General features: G+C 40.0%; 1 protein-coding gene across 3 annotated transcripts in view; it reads right to left on the bottom strand.

The window, feature by feature from the left end:
- LOC109991759 (voltage-dependent calcium channel gamma-2 subunit) overlaps positions 1-7,923 on the bottom strand; it is a 65,319-nt gene extending 57,396 nt beyond the window's left edge. For 2 of the 3 annotated variants that reach the window (XR_010666475.1, XM_020644117.3), the window contains exon 1: positions 5,974-7,921. Coding sequence is in view for 2 of the 3 variants with exons in the window: in XM_020644117.3 (XP_020499773.1) it covers positions 5,974-6,184 (211 nt within the window). In the remaining variant the exon portion in view is untranslated. Of the gene's footprint in view, positions 1-5,973 lie in introns of all 3 variants that reach the window. The other variant, XM_065955481.1, reaches the window with a different exon arrangement.
- Between the last annotated feature and the right edge of the window lie 12,350 nt (positions 7,924-20,273).

The raw sequence follows: 20,273 nt of genomic DNA, 5'->3' as shown, positions 1-20,273 counted from the left end.
ATATTGCCATCCTTCCTGGAGGGATATATTGTTGTCAGACTATGACAAACAATGATTGCTGACGTGTTCCGGGACTTGTACGTCTGGTGATGTTACTCAATATCTGCCTGGTGCTTGATGTGTATAATCAAGATATTTTTACAAGCAGATCACTTTAATGATCAGATTACATGAAATCTGTGCTCACTATCCACTGAACGGCTAGCTGGAGCTTTAGATAAAGGGTCAGTCTGTGTTTTTTTGAATGATTTTTGTTATGTGATCTCATGTCATTTGTTTCTCCCGAGCCTAGTGTACCAGTAGCTGGAGCTTTAGATAAAGAGGCAGTGAGGAGAGGCCCTGTTGATGATCAGCATGGCAAAGCTAGCAGAGCTGATGGCTATTAGCATAATTAATGTCATCGCCGTAATGCACTCCAATTCTGACACAGCCTGCCTCTCTCTCTCTCTAACTCACACACAAACTCACACACACACAAACACACACACACACACACCTATACACGAACACCCTTACATTTATTTAAAGGCGTAAGCATGAAAGCAGAAGCATAATCAAATCTGCAACATATAACTCAAGGCTCAGCATGAAAATGTCATGTGTGATCTTCTTCGGTTTTGTGATGCTTACATGCTGCTGTGATGACAGAACGGCACGGAACAGTCAGTCAGTCACTGGTATCTGCAAATAATGTACATAATGTCCTCAGCATTAAAATAAAAGCAAACATTGTGACGTACAATGTTAAAAGCTGGGGCAAGATAGGTTAGATAGAACGTAGGCCTGTGTGTTAAAGATAGCACAGGATGCCTGAGGGGGTGTGACAGAAAACCAGGGCTGCCTGCTCTTTCTCTTGTTCTTTTTTCTCCCTTTTCTCTCTCTTTCTCAACACCTCCCAATTTCTCTCTTCCTCTCTCTCTTTCTTTTCTCCGCACCACGCAGCTTTAAAGCAACTGTAGCTCTGAAGGCGATGCACACAGAGCGAGCTGGATCCCTCTCAGATTCCTCTTTGCTCTTAACCATTTCAAATCTCCAGTGCCAAGGACACAGAGCAAGCTTAGAGTGTGAAAAGTAAAGCCACTTAGCGAGGGTAATAAGCATATCACATGGAGTGAGTTGCGGGGCTACAATCACATGGACAAATATGTTTTTGATTTGACACAATTTTGCAACCTCTGCCAAGAATCCATGAAAAAAACCAAAAAAAAAACATTTTGTCCTCAAAATCCCGATGTTTGTGTGGCTCCAAAATTGCAGCAATAGTTTTCTTCCTATGACCTCCTCTTTAATATGATTACATAAAACGATCACATGGTTGATCACAGGTAGCTTTCATCACACCTGCACCAAATTAGCAGAGCAGAACGGAGCTTAAAAGAGCAGTGACGTGAAACAAGTAGCTGTTTTTCTTCTGTGGTTATTTCAAATAAGAACAGCTAATCATGAAGAAGCGTGGATGTTCACGATGCTGGATGAACAGAACAAGTACTCAAAGTTCACACCCCACATTTTATGAGCTAAACAACAGATCACAAACCTTTCCTCCCCACACAAAATGATGATCATTAGCTCCATTTGATTCTTGGTCATTTAAGTGCACTGATAAAGGAGCATGGTATCTAGCATGATATTTCATGTCCTTTCTGCGTTTAATTGTTAAGCTTATTGCACAGTTAGCGTTACAATCCCTTTGCATCAACACACAAAAGTTTTTGTTTTGAGGGAAATCAGCATGAGGAGTTTTCAGCTATTTCAACCACTTGTCCTAAAAATGGGTAGCATTAGCAACGAGCGCATTCATGTGCTTGTGTTTTTTAAGGTCTGACACGATGGTTGGGATGGCTACTATTTAGCGGCTTTATTACCTTTACCAGCTTTTCCTATGGCTATGTGGCACCTGCACCTTCTAACTACAAGGGTTGCTGTAAAGGGATGCCACCGACCTTTACTTGATGGTGGCATATATTGTGTTACCATGCTTATAAGTAAAGAACATATGTTATCATCATTGGACGCACTTCTCCTTAACAAAGTCTAGTGTGGGTTGTACAAAGATAATAGACTCTTTATGTGAAAGTATAGCCTCTGGGTTTCAAATGTAAGTCAATCCTGAAGTGTCATAAACTTGCATTCTTTCTAATGTCCTCAAGGGGGTGATTCCATTAGTTACTAAAATAAATCCAAATTTAATTAATAAAGACTACTTCTCCATTGATTTACTAGCTCGGTATACATTTTTCTTGATTGTTTCATGGTCTCAGTTTTTGGTTCAAAGTTTTCTTCATTACAACATTTTATTCACTGTGTAAAAAACTCGATACCACAGAAACTTGTTAACTTGAACAGAGGTGTATCAATGTGTATCGAACCCTTTGTACATGTATTTGTTATAAATAGTCTATGAAAAGAAAGAGGGTTGTAGTTGGCACAATGGGTTAAGTGCTTACTTTATCTTGCTCTTTCCTCTCAACCTTACCAAGAACTTCTGGTGCCGCCACAAACCAAACTGTGACATTGTTCACTAACCATTAGTAAACCCTTTGTCTTCTGTCATTCTTCTTTTGACTTTGTTGTCATGCTGCTGATGGTGCATCATTTTAATTGATTAGAGTTTGTGATCATTATTAGTATTTCTGTGAGACCAGTTTTTGGTCATAAATGGTTAAATGGTTTTGATGTCATTTATGTGTATGTATATTGTTATGAAAAAGTTTTAGTAGGCTATATCAAATCATTTCTCATCTTATGTCATCTAAGCTTAGCTAAGCTTATCTCATTTTGTGGTGACAGGTGACATGGGTGCTACCTCGGCAGAGCTAACAGCCTTGTGTTTCTCCATTTCTAACTTGTGTATGATCCATATATCAAAACGTATGAAAACAAACCAGGTATGTCTTCTATTATTGTCCTGGTTTAAAGCTTTATTGTAGCTTTATTGTCAATATGTTTAAAATGCAGATTAAATGTAAGTGTTTTAGGGTCTAGTGCAGATTTTACTGTAGAAGGGGAAGAAGCACAAACAAATTTGTCTTTTATCTACTGTAGCAGTGGATTGATGTGATTAAAATCAATATATGAATGATTTGGGGGTGTTTTACAAGTGTTGTCCTGATCATTAGTGTTTTGTTGATTTTAAGTGTAAGATGTCATGACTCAGTCACTGTATAGGTTGATGTGGACCCGAGGAAGAATATCAGCAGCAATGCAATCCTCACAAGGGGATTCATATCAAACAGTCAGCTAATAGTATGAATTAAGGGGTTATTTGTCATTTTTTAGAATAGTGACCTTCCATTAAATTGAAGCTTGTACTATCTGATTAGGATGCAACATTTAAATGTCATGCGCTTCTCTTCAACATGCTAATTTTACCGCAATGTCAGATATGGCCATTTAGTTGTTATGTTAGAAGATCTTGGTCAACTCTGTGCTTCTACATAAGGTTAAAAACATGCCACTGCAGCTAAATGCTAGCTGGTGATGTAAGGTGAGGAGCTCATTACACCTGACGTTACTGTATCTTACTGTTACAGAGAGGTGCGATGATGCAGGTGTGTGACAGGATTAAGCTGTGTGGCCCGACCAATGTGACAATGTGAGGTCACAACAGGAGAGAGCGTCAACATCATAACTGGATAATGTGCACGTGTGCACAACTCAAATACACCCACACAAACACACAGTCCACGAGTAACAGGTAGGTGCTAATTATGACACACATCAACCTGTAGAAAGAGTTTTTGACTCAGCAGGGTGTCATTCCACTTAACATACAGTACATGCTATTATTTGATGCATTAACAATTCCTACAACCGCAATCAGACGCTAACATGATCTGATACACTACGTTACCAAAGGAAAGGAAACAATAGGATAGGATACGATGCAATGCTAAACATTTGGCATTCGTTTAGCAGCCTCCAAAAACATAAACAGAAAGCATAGCATTTGGGTAGTAGGTGGGTCGATGTTAGACCATTTACCCTGTCTTCTCTCATCAAACAACATGTTACTGTAAATAACCAGAGAGCTGATATACTTGCAGTTATCGCTGAAAAAAGCAACTGAATCATGGGAGAAATACCACAAATGCACTGAAACTATGTCATCCTATGAATCAGGTGAATCTGAACTAGGGTGTTCAGTGATTCATGCTGAAGATGGATCACACAGGCCGGGTGTAAGTATCTACGTATGTGTGCCTTTGTCCTCAGCAGTATATGTGAGTGTGTGTGTGCGTGCGTGTATTACTTTATTTTTGAGAAACAGAACTGAGGTGGGTTTTGGGCTTAAGTATGGCATGGTGTTAAGGTAAGAATTAAAAACAGGTTGAATTGTAAGGTAACAGTTTTTATGGGATTAAATGTCTATTTTTAGGATCATGACTTGGACAGGTTTATGTGAGCAAAGTGTCTCTGTTGCAGAGTGGGGAACAAAAATGCTGGTTACTGATTTTGTTTTTAAAAAAGGTCCAAGACATGGGTGCATGCTGTGCATTCACACCCCAACTTCATCATGGGCCAATACAAATTTCTGAGTGTTTGGAGACTCTTCAAATATGGTTCTTCTTTAAACAGGCATGAGCCTATTTTTTTTTAAAGTGGAAACCCTTCTTTTGAAAAAAGAGGAGAAGGAACAACATTTGAATTTGTTACAGACATAAATACGTTCAAACTTTCAGTTCAACCTACAGTCATACAACGTGCTGCATTTGCAGCAAAAGTGCCTGGCATTTTGAGTAGCATGGGCTACTTTTCAAGGAATAAAAAGGTTCTAGCAGCCACTTGTTGCCTGCATTCCCACTTAGGTTTAAAGACCCTCGAACCTTAAAAAGGTGGGTCTGCTGAAGTGTGAAAGAGTCCTCTGATGCAGTAAAATCTCGAGCCAATCACAAATGTTCAGAGCTGCAAGTCTCAACTACAAAAGTCCTATACATTACTTTCAAAAAGTACAACCCTTCCAGCAGGGACCTTTTGGGGTTAAAATGTCTATTTTTAGGACCTGGTTCCCATAGGTCCCCATAGTGGAAACACACAGTCCTTGGGAAAGTTCTTGAATTTGAAATGCAGCTGTGGTTAATCAAACAATACACCAAGAAGATGCAACTAGGTGGCACCACTGTGTTTTCCCCTGAAGAAACAATAAGGAGAGCTTGACTCAATGATTATTAAAAAAATATCTTAAAATAAATAAATCTGGCTTGTTTTGTAAAACTTTGATGGACAGTTTGGTAATGAGGAATAAGGATTATGGATGTTGTTCCTCAGTTCCAACAGTAGACTTCTACAGGTAGCAGCTAACACTTCCAGTCTAGTACAGGGAGGATTACAGAGATAACATCCCTGTATAGACATGGACAAAGAATGTAAAATCAAGACAGATTTGAGAGGTGTGTGATATAATTCTAGTGGACATATACATCAATAAAAGTTCAACCAGCAGCAGACATCTATAGCATTCTGTCTTCTACATGTATACAACCACAATCTCTGTACAACGACAGCACTAACAGGCTGAAAAGTGTTGTAAGTGTGGTGAAGCTGGTCTCTGTGGGGACATTTAAAAAAACAATCTGCACACTGGCCAAAATCAAAACCCTGAACAAGCTAGAAAGTCAAACTTTATCAATAACACCCTGTTCAGAAGAAGCTGCATTCATTGTTATACATGTCCGCGCAAGTTTTCCAAGCAGATAGATAGATAGATAGATAGATCGATAGATAGATAGATAGATAGATAGATGTGTGTAGGTTACGGAGAGTGAGCATTTTCAGGTGTGGAAATGGATCCAGAGTACATACAGAATAGTGTGGGCATGCAAGCGTATGTGTAGGCATGTAAGTGCAAATGCAAGACTTTGTGTATGTGTGTGTGGGCACATAGGGATCGATCTGCCTGTGTGCCTGAGCCCGGTGTGTCGTTGGTGTATCTGTGCATGTATATATGGCCTCAGCAGAACATCTGTGGCTCACCTTCCAGGCAGCAGGTCCTCCAGAGGCCCGAGTGCGTCATCACCTCCTCGTTCTTCTTGCTGGTCTCGTTCTCGTTGTTGCTCTTGATCTTGCAGACTCCGCGCGAGTACAGCCAGTAGTCTGTCCCCACGGCGATGGTCATAAGGCTGAAGGCGGCGAAGGCCCCTACCGTGGTCAGCAGCATCTGAACTCCGCGGTCAAAAACGCCCATGTTGCCGCATTCCACGAAAGGGGAGCCCCCTTTCCTCTTGATGTACAGGAAGTAAATATTTGTGAGTTTGCGTCGCCACGCCAGCTCGGAAAATGGGGGGTGGGCGATGTCGGGCGGACGACGGTAGCGGGGGGCCGCTGGGGGGGCAGGGGAATTAGGGGAGCTCGGGGGAAATCGTATGGTTGGTTTTGGGGTGGGACAACAAACAGGTGAAAATTAAGATGAGAGTGTAGGTTTAGGGTTGGCTGTTTGACCCAAAAGACAGGTCAAAAGGTCTTTGGCTAGGAGCTTTTCGAAGTTCTGGTCCTCAGGTGGCAGGAAGTTGCCCTTCTCTTGAATCAAAATCTTGACCTAAAAACACAGGCTTCTTGCAGATCCCACAGGAGCACTGGTCCAGGATCTAGGCCTACTTTGCCTCTAAATGTCAAACTCTGAAAAAGGCCGAAATAATGAGAAGATGGAGGATTTTTCTCTGTTTCTATTTGATCTTTTTTTCAGGCCTGAATTTGGCCTTCTGAGCTGACAAAAGCAGCTGCACGTATTACAATCCTCACAGCTTTGACGGTGATAAATAGAATGATGTGCATGTAGCGCTTGATATTTTTCCCACACAGCCTCCTACTGTCATTTTCAGGCTCACATCAGCACACGGACAAGCACACACATGCATGCAGTGTGAATTAATTCATACAGAAACATGAAGAAACACCAGGTTGTGGGGGGTGGAGGGTGGTTAAGACTAACACAGTTGACTTCTTCAAATCAGCCACAAAAAAAAAGGCAAAATGTAGAGACCCGAAACAGATGAAACGATTGAGGGTGAGCTCTGACTACCTTGATGTAACACAGTGGAACAGTGAGTTATGGAGGCTCATCTCAGGCATTTCTGAGGAATCACGCTATCACATGTATTCCTATATAGGGAAGAGGATGATGGGAGACAGGCAAGACAGACAGACAGGGCTGAAAATATTGGAAAAAAGGACTAGGTGTAAAAGAACAAATTCAAACCAGCAGAATCAAGCGCTCCCCCAAAATCAAGGAAAGAATGGTAAGAAATGGCAAACAATTAGCCATTACCATGACTGCCATGATAACATTCCTTAAGAGATGAAGGAAATATAAACCAACCAAGGACGATCAACCCCTCTCTTCAAATAAAACGAAAAATCAAGCCAAAAGGAGCAGGAAAAATTAACTTGTGAAAATCAAACGACAGCCTGCTTAGTTTCCCTTTTCCTAAAATTCTGATCCCCAGTTTCCATATGTGGTCCCTAGACCTTTCTCCGGCGACAGTGGAAATCTGCTATGGGGGGATACAGGCAGCGGTACCGACGGCACACCGCGGAGAGAGGGTCGCATCCAGGCGAAGAGCCCGAGCATCACCGGTCATGCAGCCGGTCGCAGGAACAAGGACGACACGGAGGGTTGGTCGAAGCTCCCCGGAGCGTCAGAGCCTCTTCCCCCAGCATCCACACGATCCTACACGGTTATATCACGGCCACCCCGAGCACAACGGACGCATGTACATACACAGCCGTCTAGTGTCATGACATGAAAATCATCAGAAATCGTAAAAAGCGGTGTTAGTATTTGTTCGCAAAGCTGTCAAGCGTTGGGGATTTTGTGCGCAAATATGTATAAAATGTCAAGCCGAGCAACACATCAATCCTTGGTTTCCGCGTTTTTCTTCTTCGCAGAGCTGAGATAGAAGTGGAGAGAGAAGAGGAGGAGGAGGGGGTGGATGATGGTTAGAGGCAGAGGATGAAAAAAAATCGACACAACGAGGGAGCGAGGGAGAGAGAGAGGGAGAGAGAGAGAGAGGAGAGAGGGAGATGTTCCATGCACAGCAGCAGCAGCAGCACTTTACGCAAAAACAAGCGCACTGCAAAAAAAGTTATTTTCAACAAGTCAATTAATCTTAAACTAATCATATGTTGTTTCATTCTTTTGAACAGAAGACACGTGTGGTTTGTTCGAAAAAAGAGAACACGTGCTCCATCAGCAAGAGTCAAATATATTGATAATTATTCCGAAATTAAAGCAAAGAGAGGCTACTTTATCAGTATAGCATCTTGCAAACAAAGAAGTTTAAATCATGTAATATAAGGACATGCATTGAAACAATGTGAGAACACAGTAAAAAAAAAAGATGAATTCAAATGTTGTAAGATTAGATTATAAAATGGAAAAAAAACACAAAAATAACCATTAATTGAGAGAAAATAATCTTTATGATACAATTATGTATTTTAGATTTAGATAGAGAAGTAGTCAGATATCATTGTAGGACCATAGACAGGAAACCGTCTTAAAGAGTTTTTGAAAAATGAATACTTGTTTATTTGTTGTTTTAAATAAAACTCAAATATTGTCAAGGAAGTACCAACCTGCAAAATAAATATTTTCTTTCCAAAGGTCTCAAACCACCAGAAACCAAAGTTTGGTGTAAATTTAGAGGACAATGTCTTTTCATTTTTATTTTGGATTGTTGTCAAATTTAAAGTTTTAAATTACTGTATGGTACTTCAGAATGGTATCCCTATGTATTTTCTTAGCTTTTGAATGAAAACATAAACAGTCCTTATGCCCACAAACCCTTAAAAGTCTTCAGAAAGTTTGACATCAATGCGAACCTTTTCAAATTCAATCTGAATGCAGAGCAAAGATTCTTTATGGGGCAGATATTTTTCAAAGTACAGTTTCCCTCTCTTAGGAATCCAGGCTTAGATCAAATGATTTTTGATGTTGTGTTTTTTAATGGAAACATACAGGACAAACAGTTATGCTAAAAAAAAAAAAAACGTTTGAAAATCTGCAGAAGAGTCTTGAAGTATTAAGGCACCACAGCGTGACATTCAACCTCTGACCTCCTCTTTGAAGGTGGGGCTTGAAAAAGACAATTCTCTGACAGGGATCAATAAGGTGTCACTTTATTATCATCAGTTGGTTATTAACAGACTGAGGTGTATTTTAATTTCCTGGCGGGGGTGATAAGAGGTGCAGATGATGAAAGGGATGAGCAGCGAGAGTAAAACACCTGACCGAGCAGTGACGGGCTCGGATGGGTTCAACACAAATAGATAGGTTAGCTTGTAAAGCCCAGTGATCCATGCACTGTATGTTTGACACAGTCGTATGTTTCAAATCCCCTCGCCAAGCAGAGACAGCAATGATTCTGACAGTGTCACAACTACCGAAATGTGCATTGATTATCAGAAAGCAAGATTTATTCATTATAAGAACTTTAAAAACGCAAAAAGTAGGCATCAGTGGCCCATTTAGATGGAAATATAGTGCGAGAATCTGAATACATTTAGACCTCTTCTGGATTTGACAGATTTTTTGTAATGTTTTAAATAATATATTTAGATGAATTCTGAAGTTTATGTAAAAAAAAAATGTTCTTGTGTGTTTTGTTTGTTTGTGTTTCATTAGTCACATCCTGTTCATCCTCACAGGGCACCATGGTTACTGCTGCCTCTTCGTGGTGCTGAAACGGACAGCTCCCTTCACTGCATCCAGGAGCACGGCAACTGTCTCCCTCTTGTGATAGGCTGCTCTGGTGCCACATGGTATGTTCTTGGGGATGGCAGGGATATAGACACAGATGCACACAAACAAACACACAGACATTTAGTGCAGCAGGCTGGCTTTAAGATGTGACTGTTTAGGTTTTATTCTGTACTGAGGCAAATTGGTTAGTTAGGTTAGGTTATTGGCGACATTTCTGCCTGTTGTTTTTCACTGATGTGTTAGCTTCATCACAACGTGCAGATGTTTCAATTGATTTCTATTTTGGTTCTTCCCTTGGCCTGGTCTCACTCAAAGACAGGCTTCTAAATACAGAATGACAGATGACTATCCAAAATGTAATAAAATAAATGTGTTTAAGCATTGACTCTATATAAGAAATGGACATAGCTTCTGCTTATAAAGGTGGAGCCAATGCAGTAGTGTCTTAAACCTGCATTGTTTCTAATGGCCAACAGGGAGTAACTCCATTTGTTGCAGTGAAATTCAGATTGTGTGAAACGAGACAGGAAAATGAGCCTTCTTCACTGGCTTTATTACATCAGTGAACATTATTGCATGTATTTTAATGATAAATCCCCAAAAGGTCTGCAGTTGAAAAAAACAAAAAAAAACATTTTAATATCAAAAAGGATTAGATCAGTTTAGTTTGCAACAATTCCCCACAACAAATAAAAAGAAATGAAATGTTTCAATTGTAGAGTAAAGTGCCAAACTACCTCTGAAAGAGTGGCCACAATGCTACGATAGATCTTTGAAATGTTTGCCCCTCTTTTCTATTTCCCTCTCTAATACTAAGAATACAAATAACAAGTAGTCCTCTGAAGGATATCGCTACCTGCTGTGTCTGTGCAAAATGAACTGCTCCTCAACTGCTGCTGCTAGTGCGTTTACTATATGGACTGCATGAGCTGAGGGGTATCACAATCTCACCAGAAAGATTACATACTGAAGAAACATATAGATTGTGTCAGATTAGATCATGCATGCAGCTCACATCCTAAACATGCAGCATTAGCTGTGGGTTAGACATCACAGTACAGATTCATACAACACTGTAGGTACAAAAGTTCACATTTTTCACAGTTATCTCTTGCTAATGTTTCAAGACTATGATATCAATTCAGCTTAAAGATACAAAGCTACTAATGCTGCTGGCCTGTTGGCTCAAACAATCATCCTTCCAGTAATGTATTTTGCAGTGTTCTAGCATCTTGAAAATACAGCGAGTTGCCTGTTGGGGATGCTTTAATTAAATGTCAAAACTTCAAACTTTGAAAGGCCATAACTGCTGCAGCAGTAGTCTGATCTTGTTGTAATGAGAGAGGCTGTGTCTTGTCACAGATTGGCCTGGAGCTTCTAGTATGTAATGGCATGACACCATATTGTCTCTGGCTTCTATAGGTTTCGTAGGTGCTGTCCATGCATACATGTTTAACATGCATCCAACAGTATCACACTGTGCATCGTGTGCTTTCTTTGTGGTTACTGAGAATTCACCCTTACAACCGATTCTTATTAGTATTATTAATGCAACGTTAAACCCTACAATAAAACAGAAACTTATTTTGACAGAATATGACAGCATTTTTGATAGTGTACAAATGGACTCTTTCACTGAGTAAGGTCCATGAGAGAGTGAATATGTATCTGCAGCCAGGAGATGGCAAGCCTAACGTAGCGTGATGGCTGGAAACATCTAGCTGAACCAAGAGATAAAAGTTATGATACATTGAGGCGCTGTTTCACATGTCTTTCAGTCTTTGATTTAAAAAGCTAATCAGCTGCTAGCTGTAGCTTTCTGCGGAACTGAAAAATAATTGTGTTATTGAGTCATATGATATCTGACTTTTGGTAAAAATATTTTTACATCACAAACTCAATGCACTGATTAATTTGTGTCTTTTACATTCATGGTGTAACAAATGATGCAGGGGTATAAGTAATTTGGCCTTAAACCGTTTTTTTTTCTGAGTCAGACGAGACCACATTTGGGTGAATACACCTTGGTACACCTTCATACTAAAGGTGGCTTCTCAACAATCATGCCCTTAAACATGTCATTATTAGTCAGTGTTTGTTCCCCCGAAATGGGAAATTAACCTTGTGCTGTGTTGGAGAAGAGTTTGAACGAGAGGTTGAGACCAAAAAACTCTTCAGGAAAATGTTTCTTAAGGTAGAAAATCATGTGAGAAGAAGACTCATTTTCTCATAGAGTGCTGTGCAATCAGACCCCTGCTGGCCATGGGAAGGAATGCCAGTTTAAGGCTATTGCGCATTTGCTCCACTTTTTAAAAACTCGAGTCTACATTTACTTCCTAAATAGAGTCTTGGAAAGTTATGAAATTTCCAAACTGCTGGCAGAGCAGGTTGGACAAAACATAAAGTGAAGTTCTGTTGCAGGAAATTCTATTCTGTCTCCTTTCCACAGTAAATGTCTATTTTTATCAATGACCAGAGTCTTTGGTTTATATTAATCGAGTATAGACCAGTCTTAGTCTTAGTTGGCTAAACTGATTCAGAAGTCCACCACAAAAGTGACAGAATTTAAGAGTATATGTTGTTTTGTGTATGTTTTGGAAATGTCCGTTTGCTACCTGCAGGAGGATCCTGTCTTTAAGGTGTTTGTTCAAAAAGATTATTCTAAAGTCAGCATTTTATGTCAGGCGTTGTTATTTGTGAGTGTTGAGATACTCTAAAAAAAAGGCACAGAGAGATATTGCTCCATCAATCATTCTGAGGGGAAGTAAGCATGACCTCATTCAGTGAAATCTTTCAGCCTAATAACATTTCATACACTGAGTGAATTAGAGACAAAACTAAATCTGAAGATTCAAATGGAAATGGAATGATGAATCTGAACCGTTTCCAACTAAGAGATACATAAGAGTAAACTGCAGATAGAGTGGGAGGAAGAAAGTAAGAGAAAAAGATGAAGAGGAATGGAAACAGAGAAGAAAAAAGAGAGGCAGGGAGTGAACAGTCTACCATGTTGGCTGCCCTCCCTCCCTCCTCCTCTGGGGTCTAGAGGACATGTTTAACATTCTACTCTGCTCCTCCTCCTCTCATCCAGCCACAGCCTCCAGTCCCTGCTGCACTGTGGTTACTGATGGCCAGAGACGAGAGCAGAGGTGCAGAAAATCCCTTAATCATGACCAGCACCTCGTTGTTGCTGCATTGTTGTTGCTGTGTCTTATATGGCCATTCTGCACACGCCTTAGGCTGATGAAAAACGTGCAGTTTGTCGGTTGTGTCCAACCTATAAGGACTTCCACCTCTTTATTGATGCCTATATGTGGCCTACATACACATATTCACCAGTCCACCAAATCTCCATACAAAACTGACATATCTATGCCAACATACATGAATGTGATCACTCTTTCAGATAAACATGTATAAATCTATTAATTGTCAAAACGTAATTTTAAGGATAAAGCCTAATTAGTCACTTTTGCAATATATTGACTTTTTTAAATCCTAATGTTAATAAATTGTTTATGAAACTCTTTAAAAAATTTCCTTTGCTATTTTGACCTTCATCTAACCCAAACTATAGTTTGGGTTAGATGGGTGCTCTGTTGTAAAAAAAAGAAGCTGAACACAGATACTGTAGAAAGTTGGCAACACCTTCAATGCTAATTTTCTTTCAAAGTCTGAATCGTATACACTATTAAAGTTGTTGTTGGAACAAATAAAACACCAGGTATGCAGACTGTAAATCACAACAGAGAGTGACATAGAGCTGATTTTAAAAAGGCGATATTACGTGTGCAAGACTGTTTGTCAAAGCATAAATAGATCCTCAAATCCATAAACAGATCTGCAGATATTTGACCGATTTGTAAATGTAAACATATTAATAAATTGCTTAAAGGTCTCTGTCCAAAATGACACTAGTATACAGTATAGGGCCATTGCCATTTTGCAGTGTTTGTCCGAATTATGGTAGAGCATTACCCTACAGTAGACTCTTTGTAACCCACTATGCATTGTGAAAATTATTGTACGACTGGTGCTCACTTCTCAAACAATATATACCATCATGCTTTGACCGCCAGCTCGCTGTACATTTTCAGTTGTGCGACAATGACGTCGTCATCGTAATCTAGGGGGACAACGGAAGTTTTTTTTTTTTTTTTATTGTGTCGATGAGTTCACTATATCGTCTACTACAGAGAACTCCCTATGCAAGGAGTAGAGAGTGAGTGTGCGATTTCAGACACAATCAAATTGTTTTTCACCGAGAGTTAAAAATCCAAACAAGTCACAAGTTGGAACTGTGGCAGGCCTCTTAATCACCTGTTATCACTTTTGCAACACGATGATCCCCTGTGGCTCACTTTTGTCTGCTCAGCCTCGCTGGTGACTCGTCGGCATGAATTGAGGAGTCATTTGAATCAAGCAGCTCCTTGAAATAATGTGCTTGAGGATGTACTGGCGAACGCATAAGCATGTGCTGAAGAAACTGATAGGATATATGATGTTCAAACGCAAGGTGATAAACAGAACAGAATGCGGAGACACGTACACAAGAGATTTTATACACGTCTGATTTTGGTTGTCGCTGCTCCCTTTTCTCCCTCTCTCTTCCGGTTTTTAGTCTTTTGTTGTTTGCTCTCTTTTTCACTTTAGTTGTCCTTTTATCCTTATAATTCTTATCTTTCTGTAACATTAACAAACACTTTTCCTTCCCCTTTTTCTTCCCTCTTTGTCTCTCTTCTCCCCCTCGTTGCCTGAGGGTGATCCAGGGTGTCCTGTTCCTTTTGCTCTCATCCTGAAGCTTCCAGTCTGCCTGAATGCCTCTGTGTTACCTGCTGCAACCTGGCCTACTTCGGAGGTTCCTCCCCTGCTCGGCTCCAGTGCCACCAGCAAAGTCACAGCCAGACAGGAAAGAGGTGGTGGGCTGGTGAATTTGCGTTGTGGGGGGAGGGAGAGAGCAGATAAAAGAGGAGCAGGGGAAGAAAAAGTGTAGAGCTTTGAATATATTTTTAAGAGCACTTCATGGGGCATTCACATTGTGTCAGGGCTCCATAGAGGACAAACTGGTTTATTTATTGCTGTCAGTGGGAGAACAATGGAAAATTCCCTGCCAGACATAAAAAAAGAGGTGCATGCTTTTGTTCACAGATTTTGCCATATTTGATCAGCCTCTGTAGCCATGAAACGACACCAAAAGGAGGCCTTTTAGAATAGATGCGGTCACATCTGTTCATCCAGCTGTTCTTAGATTTCTTCTCTTCCTCTCAGAACTGGAGTTTCAATCAGGAGAGACTAATTGAGAATGAACAATTATTTATTTACAGAAGGGCTGCGGAAGAGAGAGAACTGCTTTAGCCTTTTGCATGATTTGATGACAGAGGTTGTGCACAAATCTGGTCGGTTGATCACTTAAAGAATAAACGCCCATTAACAGCTGATCACCAGAGCAGGGAGACAGAGGAAGTAGTCGGGGAAGTGGTTTAAGTTGAAGTGAAAGGATGAATGAATGAGTGAAAGAATATAACCAGTCTTCCTGTCTGAACTTACGCTGAGCTCCATTTGTAGAAGAGACATTCCTTTTTGATGTTGTGCTTTTAGACTCTCATGCTTTAATTTCAGCTCAGCATTAGTTCAAGCAGTTATATTCTCAAACACATTTATTCAGTTTCTTCATTCAACTTAGCCACTCCCTCTCTACCACTTCCTCTGTCTCCCTGCTATGGTGATCAGCTGATTTGTGGCGTTTACTCTTTAAGTATTATTCCAACCTCTCTCAATCAATCATCCTGCCGTGGTCAAATTTGAAACCTGTTCTCTCTCTTCCACAGTCAGATTGCCATTTCAGTGTGATCGCTGCGACTCTCCTCCGTCCCAGACACCTCCATTCCAGCTCAGCAGAGTTCAGATACAAAAACCCACTCCTCATCACATCCTGCATTTTCTATCACCACCACCACCAGGGTCTAGACTCCATAGGGGGGTATCTTCTCCTGCTGTCGGCCGCATTACCCCTCCGTGTACATGAAGTGGTCATCATGGAGTCTAATACCCAAAGACTTTGCACATTTATTGCCTATATTGTTAAATAAATATGTGTTCAATCTTAATTAAGTCTCTCCTGATTTAAATAATGGAGGATTTCAGTGGAATCATTTAAATATACTGTTCAAGTTTATTTTACGACATTAGGATAGATACCCTCAACAAATGAAAAGGTGAATACTGAATTAAAGGCGTCGGAGTGTGTGTTGAACTTGTTCAATTCTGTTTATAATGTTGTTTTTTTTACATGTATGTGTTGAAGCTTTAATCGAAGTCTTAAAGTTGTTTGGCTGACCCCATCAGAATATTTTATTTTTAAATTGTTTGCAAAAGCTCAAACAGCAGCATGCTCACCGCACTTATATGAGAGAATGGCAAATACAGTGTTTTAAAAGAAGATATGAAAGCTCAAACGCAAACACATTCTGTAAATTCACTGATGACTCCTGTAAATGTACAGTTTTGAGTTTGGTTTTAAAAGTGTTTTCAGCTTTTATACATTATTTTCTAGTTATTGTGCATGCAAAAATAAAATGTTTTAACAGGAAAGTACAAGACCAGGCAGTTTCATTGAGTTACAAAAACCTGAAAGATTTTGTAAAATGACTGATTTATACTGTAAATGTAAGTGTCTTTAGTTTATATAATTCATTGTCTTTTTATACACTAATTCCTAGGTATTGGACATGAAAAATGTTTCAAGATAATTTACAAGGCATTCATGGAGAATAATACACAATGCAATGATATTACTGTAACCTGAAAGATAGTGGTTCTTTATGTATTTTGACATTATAGGTATATAAACATAAAATGGATTCAATTATAAATTAATCATAGTTTACTGGTATTTAATGAAATGTGACTGTACATTTTGATCTGTATTTTTACAGTTAATTATATGTCATTTTGCAGTATAGGTTTTGTTACTGTAATTTGACCGTATCCCTCTGGAAACTTTACCGCCAGACTTTTACAGTTTTTTTTTTCCAGTGCAGGTTTCAGTTTAGAAAGTTTTTTTTTTCCCCACGGTTGTTCTTTCAGTGCATCTACACTAAAAGGAGTGCAGTTTTTCCTGTTCAAATTTGTCTGACCTGACCTGCTTTCAGGGTTAATTTGCATTAGATAAATAATACATGAACACACTCTAGGCCTGAATGTGTAGAGAAGCTCTGAACCCTCAAAAGCAAAACCCAAGAAGTCCCAAGCAGACACCCTTTTGAAATGAGCAAACTGCAGTTCACTCATTGCACTACAAGTACCATCCTGCTTGTGATTTTACTTTTCCGAAAACATTTGGTTATCGGTGTATACTTTTTGAAAATTGTTTTTTGTGTCTAAAAAACATGTTTTTGTACTAGTCTCCCTCTGGCTCAATATGAATCTGCATTTGACTTCAGCTCTTAAGCACTGATGAAAACATTGAAAAAAGAGAGAAAGAAACCTAAATGGAATTTGCAGGAAATAAGCTTTTTTAAATTTAGACTGAAAACCTTACCTTGTCCTAAATGCACTGAAATCCATTTCTGTAGTAAACATGAGGAGCAGGGCAACGTAATGACAAAAAGAGTGCTGATTTCATGTTATCATGAGAGGTTCTCTTCTTATTCTTTGTGTGAGCGTGTCTTCACCAGAATAAACCAAACGCAGAAAACCTCCAAGATTTAAAACCTTTAAAAATAGGCACTTTTCAGATATTTATTGTTTTAATTAGTCTAAGAATTAGGAGGAGACATTGCTTCAAATCGGCATACATGGTACAATTGGATCCATTTTCCAACCAGTTTTTGTAATGGATGTGTAAAATATAAATAATTTTAGGATTGCATGATTAAGGAACCTTCATCAGCAGCTGTCTAACATTTTAAATCCAACTATCTCTGCTGCTGTCAGCAGGAAGCAGCAGATGCATCCACTTGGTTTAATCATGCACAGTTTTAGTCCATTTATCTTGGAAATTGATTTTCATCCCTGAAACCATTCAACTCGTTTTTAGAAAGACGGATTAAGGAGAACCTTTAAGTGAGAGACAACAACTCCGTAACAGAAGTTGGTGGAACAACGGATAACCTGGATGTGACGTCAGGACTTGTGCTCTACCATGGGCATCGCGTGTGGCCTGCAGTTAAACAGTAAAATTATTGTTTAGCACATGCTCCACTTATCTTGAACATCTAAGCTGCATAATAGAAATGTCCTTTGATTGAGGTCTGTCTTTAACCACTTTCTCTCTGTCTGTCCAGTCCCCTCTCTCTCTCTCTCTCTCTCTCTCTCTCTCTATGGAAGTTAAAGGGCCAGCTGAGCCTGATTAGGATGCAGAGGAGGAAGGCTCTGCTGCAAATTGAAAACATATTGATTCTCCTCATGCTTGGAGGGAATGGGGGCGAGAGACAGAGGGAGAGGAGGAACAAAGATGGGGGAAAGGGAAAGAAAAAGAAAGGAGAGAGATGTTAAGGAAGCGCAGGAGAGAGAGAGAGAGGGAGAGAGAGAGAGAGAGAGAGAGAGAAAAAAACGAGGAGAATTAAAATCTGGTGATGAAACAGAGAAGGCAACACAGTTGCTCAGTACCATGAGCAACTTGTGTAGATGTCTTGTCTTTCTAGCTGTTACACATACACACATATAGACACACACTAACAAATTCATTTATTTCATATGCTAAGAAAACATCCCATGGGTTGCAGTCACTATGGTTGCCATGGAAACAGGGTCAGGGCAGCACTTGTGCTTATGTATTTTATTTGTATTTTTTTTTTTTTTGCGTGAGTATGCGTCCCCTGCATGTGAGTGCATACTGTCATGTCCAGCTGTGGTGGGGAGAGGCCACAGGATGCCGATGAGAGAGGACAGCGCATAACACGTACAGATGTGCTGACTGCACAGTTTCCATGGGAACAAGCCCCCCCCCCCATCTCCACCAACATCCCCCTCCTCCTACCATCGCTCCTCATGCTCTTGCAGAAGCTTGACAAGCTCGGCTAATACGTCTCGCTGCGTCTTCATGTGTGTCCATGCATTCCTGGTAGAGCTCTCACATCAGTCATGGCTCAATCTGTCTTGTCCTGAGTGCATGTGTCACAACCACTGCGTGTGTGTATGTGTGTGAGTGTGTGTGTACATATGTACATATTAGTGGCTTATGTGGCATACTTGTATCAGTCTTTAATCAAGGATGAGGGTGATAAGAGGAAAGTGTGAGGGAGGTGGTGAATGTTATCAAACAAAGTGGCTTTCAGTCTTGTGCACACACACACGCATGCACGCACGCACGCACGCACGCACGCACGCACGCACGCACGCACACACACACACACACACACACACAGACACACACAAAGGGCAGCACACAGACATCCCAGCCATTGCTGGTACAGTACCAGAGCCGATCATAAAGTTTAGTCTTGTCTTGTCTGCTGTACAATAACTGCCATCATATGGTTATCCATTGCAACTGCGTGTTCTATCTATCATCCTAAAGTTTTGGTGGAAGTTGCAACAGTGGAAAAACTGTAGGTGTGAGCATTAAATTGTTTGTTTTGTCTGGATATATAGTTGTTTTACCTGTTTATGTTGCTTTTTGCAACTGCACTTGAAACCTTGCAGAAAATGCCAAAATGTTGGATTTTCTCTCTGATAAATTTGTCTACACCCCCTTCTCGTGCTTGTTACTCAATCTATTCTAGATTGGGAAGAGTTGAAAACTATCAAACTCTTTCAGGGTCTATAAACTAATACAATGCAATATGGACCCCCTTCAATAGTCCTGGAATCGAGCATCACCGTATCCCACAGAACCAACAATGTAAGGCTGTCCTGGGAGGTCTGTAGTGTCTTCTCTACAGGTCTTAAACTGTTTTGAAATGAGTTGCATTTTCTATGAAGTACCTTGCTCTTTGCTGCCCTCTAGCGGTATAGAGGTAACAGTGTATAAATAAACCTTATTTTCCCCTCCAACCAGCTCAGCTAAACATTACCTGATAACAAATGATTACTTACACAACATATTTGATATGGAGAACAGATGCAGAGTGCTTTAACATTTTGTATGGCAGTAGTAGCTCATTCTGTTGGGACTTGGTTGGAAACCTGAGGGTCTTCAGTTGAAGTCTTGGTATGGACCAAAGTATAGAATTAGTTGCTGCTAAGGAGGTGCCAGTTCACTTGCACCTCCAGGTTTTCTTGAGTCACCAAATCTCCAACTGCTAGGCACTCTCTCATGTGCAACCCTCTTACTCTGATATCTCTTCATTAGTGTTTGTCCAGGATCCTGTTTGTGCATGAGTGTGTGTTCCCGGTCTGTACGTGTGTAGCATGTTAAATATCAGAATGAAAGAACTGAATTTTCCTCTGGGATTATTAAAATATGGATTCTTTTTTTAAGCTTCCAAGAGAAAATAGAAACAAGAGTATGATTCCAAGCTGGCTAAAAGCAAGTAATCCAATGAATAATAAATAAAAGGCAGGAATACCAGAGCAAATATCAGCCACTAAATTTAAAATAAATGTATCCTGATAACATTTTTTGATATCG

Source organism: Labrus bergylta, chromosome 1 (genome assembly GCF_963930695.1).
Source record: "Labrus bergylta chromosome 1, fLabBer1.1, whole genome shotgun sequence".
Classification (NCBI taxonomy): domain Eukaryota; kingdom Metazoa; phylum Chordata; class Actinopteri; order Labriformes; family Labridae; genus Labrus; species Labrus bergylta.
The sequence above is the reverse complement of the archived record's forward strand: the minus strand, read 5'-3'. Positions and strand labels throughout refer to the sequence as shown.